This window comes from Geospiza fortis, unplaced genomic scaffold (genome assembly GCF_000277835.1).
Source record: "Geospiza fortis unplaced genomic scaffold, GeoFor_1.0 scaffold166, whole genome shotgun sequence".
Taxonomy (NCBI): domain Eukaryota; kingdom Metazoa; phylum Chordata; class Aves; order Passeriformes; family Thraupidae; genus Geospiza; species Geospiza fortis.
The window spans coordinates 1,227,736-1,236,105 of NW_005054310.1; the positions used below are offsets into that span (position 1 = coordinate 1,227,736).

The window sequence follows — 8,370 nt, forward strand, 5'->3', positions numbered from 1 at the left end:
TGATGAAATGTGGGATTTTCAGTCTCAGCTTCATTCATCTTTCACTCTTCTCTTTTGCTGTCAGGCAATGCTCACCTCTTCAATCGCACCTGCAGAAATTCTGTGTCCGGCAACATTGATCACATCATCAGCTCGAGACAGGACATAGAGATAGCCATCTTCATCCATATAACCAGCATCCATAGTATCATAATATCCCTAAATACAACACAATGGAAAATAAATTCTGAAAGAGTACTAGGAATATTCATTAATTTACCAGGAAACACACACAAAAAAATAGAACTGTTTCACATGATATATGCTTTTGGTGATTTAAAGATTTAATTCTCTAATATTTGTCACAATTTTTATATCATTTTATCCTGTGCAGCTTCCTTTACAGAAAAGTTTAGTTGTCTTTATTAATATAGAACAGGAAAAAAAAAATAGAGAAACCCTGATTTTTTTCCAACTCTGGTTACTTTGATCCCTGACAGCTTGGAGAAGGATGTTGCCTGGATCTATGCAAGGAAAATGGAATTACTGCAACATAATGACAGTTATCAAATTCCTCTTGAAGGTACTCCTGTTTGCTGTATCCAAACATACACTGTCATCATGATGCAACTGCACGCTAAAAATAATTTGTGTGACCAATTCACTCATTTACTTTCATTGAGCCAAATCTTCCACTTTGGGCATTTGTATAGGGTCAATCTACCTATTTCTACAAGGAAAGAAGTAAGCCAGTCCTTGGATAGCTCATCTGACAAGGAAACATAACTAATGCAGCAAAGAGCCTCCAGCGTATTCAGATGTACAGTGGACAAGTGTTATTTTGGAGTGATAAGAAGTTAGCATGGCTGCATGCCAACAGGAGAAGTGTATCTGAAGCTGTGCTAGTGTAAGGTTGCAGGTTTACATCTTAGATTAAATGACTTTAAATGATTTTTTGGCTCAGAAGCTTATGGTTTACTTCTTCTCTTTAGGATCTTAAAAAAACAACAGCATACCCACGAGTTGAAATTACAGGTGAAAAAGGATTTATCTTGAAATGGTTTTAATTATATATACATATATCAAAGACCTGCAATGAAATTGTGATGACTTATGATGAACTGTTTCCCAGTTTAAATCTATTATCATTCAGTTCTGAAGCATTACCACAAGTTTAAATAATTGATTTCATAATTCTTACTGGAAACTTTTGGAAATACAACTTCTGAAATGTTTCTGCATTTTCCCAAAGACCTGAGAATGCTCCAGGGGGCAAAGGCAACCTTAAATTGAAAAGAACAGAAGGAAGTAGTAAGAAAAACAGATATAACAAATACAACTCATGTTCCCCATTCATACTCTGTTTTCAGACAAATAATCATTGTCTACACAATCAGAAAACAGTTCAGCTTAATTACATGCTGGTAACCAATAAAAAAGGCTATGTATTATTGTCATCAAATGTATATAGCTCTGCAGGGTATCCAAGACCTTACCTTTTACATAATGCAAGCACCTCAGTAAAATAATATTTGGTCTAGTAAACACTATATACTGTATTATAAATATATAGCTCAGCATTTAGCTCTTAGCACTTCTAAGGATTAAGTATCTGACTGAAATTTGTGCATACACACTATGCACAAATTATGCACACTATGCACTATGATACAGGCAACTGCATTATTACAGGTCTCTCTTTCTCTAAAACCCATACACACCCACACATGCATAGACAGATGAATTATCAGACAAACACATCTTCAGTTTCTGTAAAAAGACAAAACTCAAAGGAATTCAATCACAAGAATCTGAATAAAAATGCTTTTCTGTTTAAACTGTGCATAATACTATTGGAAATACTGGAGAAGTTCTGTGAAAGTATATTGATACAAGTCACTAATAGAACTTTCTAAAATAATTGTACTTAAAGCTGCAAAATCCTGGATTGCTTTATTATTTGAGTTTTGAATACATACTAAAACCCTTCTTCAGTCAATGATATGGGCATGAGAAAATATAGGACACTTCACATACATATCTGTCAGCAGAGAAGCTGCAGAAGCCTCAGCTAAAAAAGTGCTAGTTTCTTTCTTCGAAGCTCTGACAGAGTCAAACACAGATTTCTTTAACTGTCTGAGAGATATATATTCAGGCATATCAACACAATTTTTATGAAGTTTACCCCTAATAACAGAGATCATGTAAACAAACATATTTATTTACATAAAATCATAAATGCACCATACAGATTTTACTAGCATATGCCTGTCTTGCTAACAAGCAAGTATTTAGCCAGAGGTATTTTATTTTCTATGATAGTATCCCTGTGACACCAGAAGGCAACACCTCTAGCAGAGAAACAGTTCTCTGTAGCATAGCAATTCTGGTGTCATTACATGTCTGTGATGGTCAATCACAAGAACAGGTGCCCTGTGACATATACCTTTCTAACATTACATTTACAAAAAGAATAGTTACAGTTTTATATATATATATATAGAGAGAGAGAGAGAGAAACACACTTCAAAAAAATCCTAGCTATGGTAAAACCAGTACATAAAAAAGGTCAACTACATTGAAAAGGTCATATCATCCACTAATGATTTGAATGCCTGATTCTCTACAATCCTAGTTTTTTCAGCTTAATTCAGGTCAGCTAGCATAACAGAATATACTACTATAAATACTACTGCTTTTTCTCTGAGGGTTCTGGCTCAACACATCCCATACATCACATTCCTTGAAAGTACGGGTAAGGTACGGCCAGAAATGCCAAGACACTTCCCACGTAGTTACCCAGGGCTCAGGAGGGCAGGTTGGCTTCTGCCCATCTGGAAGAAATTCACTGCCCTATTTTAAGCCTTTCAAGCTTAGTAAGCGTCTCTGTGATATAAAAACATGACCCATGGAGTGCTTGCCTTGGAAAAAAAAGATTAGAAAAACAATATATTGATCCTGGTCTTTGTGTATGCATGGATTTAAAAGGGAAAAAAAATCTCTTGAAAAAAATCTCTTGTTTAGATTCAAGAAAAGCCACCAGAGAGTGGCAGTTACTATGGTTGTTACCTGGTTGCTAATAGTAGAGCAATTCATAACAGCCACAGTCATTGCAAATTTCACACTTTAAATTTATTTAGCAGTTTAACATCTTTGTAATGGGAGAGAAAGAACAATTCATATTGATAAAGTCCTTAATTTCCCCACAGCTCTATTCAATACTTTGCAGTTAGTCACTGAATAGAAAAAAACAGTTTTATCGCTGAAATTAGAAAAGCATTTTCTTTTCTGTCATTGTTTAAAAATCTAAACAGAGAAGTGTGGAACATATCACCAAAAATAAAAGCCTCACTTTCACTATTTGGTTTTCTTGTCCTTGTTTGGATTTTTTTTTCAAATGGAGAGACCAGGGGTGTCTCATGTTCTAGTTTGGTGGGTTTTTTTTTTCCTTGTTTGTTGGGGTTTTTTTAGGAAAATTGTATTGATAAACACATCCACAGAGCATATTTTTTGTGTGTCTGTGGAAGCCAGACTGCTAAATTAGTGGCTACCACAGGTATCTCTGCAAACCATATCATAACAGAATACAGACATCTGAAAATCTTCCATGGCTTTCTGTGAAAGATTACTAAGCAAAAAGTGAATGCCCTCTTCCATGTGTCAGTCTTTCAGCACAATAATTCCAGAGCAATGGGCACATACAATTCTTTGATGAGAGCAGAGTTCTTGGCATCATGACTTAGTAGAATTTCTAGGTTCTGTGCAAACTCAAATTAATAAAGGTAGAATAATTCAGCTTGCCAGAACATAATTATGTGTATTGAAATTTTCTGAGGACATCAGAATTAAAATGTCCAGAGCCAAATATACCTCAAAACCACTGCTGTCAGTGGGAATGCTGCCATAAATTCCAAAGGGAGCAGAACTGGATCATAATTACATGCAAGGAGCCAGAAGAGAGAAAATGAGACTGTGCAAAAATAAGAGCAACCTGAAAACAGACATCTCTTGTTTTTATCAACCCCTCCATAAAAAGGAACATTTTGATATGTTTGATTTGGGTCTTTTTTGCCCTAGAAAATGTAACACACACCCACAATAACTCAGCATTTAAGAACTGTTGCCTCTTTGTCTAAAAACTGAGTTGATACGCAAGATCTTTTGGCAATATTTTTACTAAGAGATATATTGACCAAAAATGCCAGGAATGCATATGTAAGCATGACTACTTTTCTTTCACAAGAGACAGGATCACAGAAGGCCAAGACAGGAGTAGGTAGGTTCCTTCATTATAATTATCAAAATATACAAAGAAGTTCCTTTGCTTGTTTTCCCCTTGGGACATATTTACTGTATTTCTGTAGCTGTCTGTTACCAGTACTGTAACAGCAGTACAAATTATGCTATTCTGCATTTACTCCAGTCAAACAAAGATTAAAATTGTTGAATTACAGGAATACAGATCCAGACCTATTTCTCATATAAAGGTTGAATACATTTAAACATACATCAGGGAAACAAGGCAAACTGTGTAAATTCATTATTTAAATCATATGGGTTCATTTAACAAAGATTCATTCTGGTTACATTTTACAAAGATAAGCAGGTAATTTCATTATAAATTGGAGAGATTAAGATGAATGAGCTTGACAGCATCACAAAAAAACTCTGAAGTATTTTAAAAGTAACTTTTTTCTGGTACAGAATTTTAAATGACAGTTATTATTTGGTTTTTTAAGCATTGTTTCACAGGTCATTTATTTTTCATACAACAGTGATAGACCTTTCAAAGAACAGTCCGCCTTTAGCTTAGCCCAAGAAATCTGACTCCCACATAGCAGGTCCTCTCAGAATGCCACTCATCAAAATGGTGTAAGATTCCTTGTTAATGGAACCAATCAATTATAGACAGGGAACTCAAAAGAGAATTTGCACAGAAAAGCAGATTTCTGAAATTAAATAATAAATTATTGGAGCTATTACCTTGCTGGAATTCAGAAAAGACATTATTTTATTTTATGGTAGGCAATGATACTCAGAGTCTATTCACTACAGCCACTCAAAGTAAATACAAGCCACTGCTAAATGAGTTTAGGCTTCTGAATGGAACATACTGGCAGCTATAATTATTACTCAGCATTTATGTAGGGTTATGCATAAACATCACTCTTATAAAAATTTTTGATTGCAAGTTTGAAAAGCATCTGGATGCTTTCTCAGACTCTAGGAACAACAACACAGAAAAAAGGGTGAAGAAGAGTAGAGGATCTTGAACGTCATCAGTTTGCATGAAATATTACTTTAGTTAGTTGAAAGGAGTTACAAAAGTAGTTGATGTCAGTGTGGATTTTGCTTTAGTGGGAAAAGAGAATAAGCCATCAAAAACTAGTGAAAGTGCTTGGAACAATTTCGAAGTAAGGAAAGTTATAATGGTATTTACATGTACTCCACCAGAGATCTGCTAGAAAAACTATCTTTGGACAAATTGCTCTCCATTGGAAGACCTACTTATTGTTCTTTCTGTAAAGGGAAAAGACAAAGCTGGTAAACATATAGAAGGCTGTTAGGAAGATAAATTTTTTGCACAGGTATTTAAACTGACCTTCCATATAACACTGGCTGAAAGACGCCATCTACTAAATCCTGCCTCAATCCCACAACTTTTGGTTAAAATAGGTATCTAGGTTAGGTCTAAAACTATCAAAGTAAACCACCATACTCCCAAGAATTTATTCCAATGTCTTAATAACTTCACTGCTAAAATAGTGCTTTATTTGTCATCTGAATGAATTTAGCTTCAGCTTCCAATTTATTTATGCTAGATTAAACGGCCATCTCTCAGAGATTTTTTTTTCCCCTGGCCTTTAAAAGGTTACTATTTTACTGATCTTGGGTGAATTACATACCACAGGTTTTCATACCATGCAGATTCTAGCGTTCAGGCCACTCTCATTCATATTTTCCTCAAAATGCAGTCATTTTCTCAATAGTCTTGAAATAGAGTCATAAGAACCAAGCATAATGCAGCAATGGATGTACTAACATCACATCCACAGACAGTAATGTTGGCTCCTCTTCAGTTTCCCTACTGAATAACAAGGGATCATATTGCCTGCAGTTACACCAGCAGCTACATATACAAATGTAGTTTCAAGTGTGCATTAATTACAGGCTGTAAAAATAGATATTTTAAATACTGTACTTAGGAAAACTGCAGGCCTCAAGCAGCCCCAAATAGTCTATACCAGGAGTTAGTCAGGGATAAAAACAACCAAAAGCTGCAGTTTACCACTTCTGCACACCTGTCGTTGTAAGTAGTGCATGACCACTCTCCTCTCCAAGAAATACTGAAGTATATTTCTCAACTCACCTATGCTACAGGTGAAGCAAATCCCTGTGTTTTTTCATATTTTAATAGGCTGTATGACAGAATAATAGTCAGAACTGTCCTGAGTCCCCCATTTTCCTCCAGCTGCAGGAGAACATGCTCTGCGCTGACAAACACTGCTTGCAACAAGGATCATCTTGACTACTTTAAAGGGTCCATACATGTAGAGGCCTGCTAAAGAGAGAAATGCCTTCTTTGAAGGAGAACTTCATGAAACCTTGCTTTAATAAAGAAATAAAATAAATAATACAATAAAAACAAACATGACAGAATAATAGTATCCCTGTGGGATTACACTTTCTTGAGTGATACACTGGGGGAAAAAAAAAACAGACCAAAAAAAAAAAATCCATCTTTTCATTATTAATTCATTTGATTGCAGCAAAAGTCATGCTGAGCAAGATAAAACAAAACAAATGAAACAACAATAAATCAATATATTAACACATTTGTAATCCCTTAAGAAAACATCTAAATGTGCAGCAACATTAGGGAAGTCTGTCTTTCAACTTGTTTGGCTGAGTTGCTAAAGATGGAGTTCATTCCGCTCCTCTTTTGGTAGATAAGGCTAAGTACCTACCCTAAGACAACTGTGCCACTTCTGCAGGCACTGGAAAAACATGAACATATCTGGAAGGTGGTTTATTCCATACTAGTTGAATAACTAGGCATGAAAAATATAATGAATAACAATAACTAATCTGAATATCTAAGCAGCTAGCTTACAAAATACCTTTTCTCTCTCCATTGATTACAATCTTGTGTTTTATTATGGCTTCAGGCACAACAGAGGTGAGAGCTTTGAAAGACAGTTTTCCACCCTGAGCTGGGTTACTGATACTGCAAACCAAAGTCTTACAAAAGGTTGGAGCAATTTTAAGTACTTGTTCTTGATATGAATGTACATACTCAACAATGGAGTGAATGCACAATCTTACACGTGTCTCAAGAAAACTACGCCTAAATATGAGTCTGCTGACTCGGGGGAGTTAAACCTACATGTCTGTGTCCTGCTGGCTTAGATGAAGATGCTGAGAATGAGGCAGGGTATAGACTTCATCCTGAAAACACACATCTGCATCACACAGTACAATAAGCTCATGTGATACTACTTTAGTCTCCACAGAGCTCTAGTTACATAAGACCATTCGTACAGCTGGGTAAAAAGCCTCCCCACCTCAGCAGCTCCACCTCCCACACGAGCACTGCGCCAGCCCACCCACACTGCTGGCACTGCATGTCTGCAGCTCCAGCACCTGCAGCTCCTGTCTCACCCCCAGCTCATGTGCCTCAGCCAACTGTAACCCTCAGCTAACTGTGCTAACAATTCAACAAAATTGGTACATCCGTCCCAATGCTTCAGCTTTTGACAGATTTCCAGTTCACTGAAGGTTAATACTAATCTTTGCATTTCCTTTCATTCATCTAAGCAAGCAGAAGACTCTGAGCTACCACAACTCTCCAAAAATCTACCACAGAAGAAATGGATGAATACATTTCCTTTGGGACTTGTATTATCTCACAGTTAGAAAGTGTTCAGAGTTGAAGTTATTTTCTGTGACTGAAAAAAAGGTGGGCACAGATACCACATTCATCACAAAGCAGGTGTCTCTCTCTGAGGAAAAAAAACTGTTTGAGGAAAATGCCATTAGTCTGAAAGCCTGTAAAACATCCAGAATACAGAGCTGGCATGGGCTCTGGCATGGGCATAGTAAAGAGCACTAGCCCATAGAATGCTACAAGAGTAAGGAAAGATCCTGGCAACAATGAGAAGGCAGTAGGCAAGATAAATGTAACTGATGTTCACAGGGTGAGCTAAATAGAGTCCCTTTTATATAAAGAAATGTGCTTTAGAAAGGTGTACTTTCAAAAAGAATATTAGAGTTTATGGAACTCATCTGTCAGGAGTCTGGTAAATGGTACTAAAAATCACCTACATGATGCACAGAAGGGTTTTTTGATTTTTTTTCCTGAAGTCCTTTCCTGCATGTATTTTGTCCAAG

The 8,370-nt window shown here is 36.2% G+C and overlaps 1 protein-coding gene across 1 annotated transcript in view; it reads right to left on the bottom strand.

Annotated features, from left to right (window-relative positions):
• ACSS3 (acyl-CoA synthetase short chain family member 3) overlaps nucleotides 1–8,370 on the bottom strand; it is a 106,441-nt gene that overhangs the window by 5,664 nt on the left and 92,407 nt on the right. Inside the window, exons 13-14 of the mRNA XM_031055606.1 lie at nucleotides 1,181–1,262; nucleotides 76–198 (exon numbers count right to left, since the gene is read on the bottom strand). Of these exons, the coding sequence (XP_030911466.1) occupies nucleotides 76–198; nucleotides 1,181–1,262 (205 nt within the window). The remainder of the gene's footprint in view (nucleotides 1–75; nucleotides 199–1,180; nucleotides 1,263–8,370) is intronic.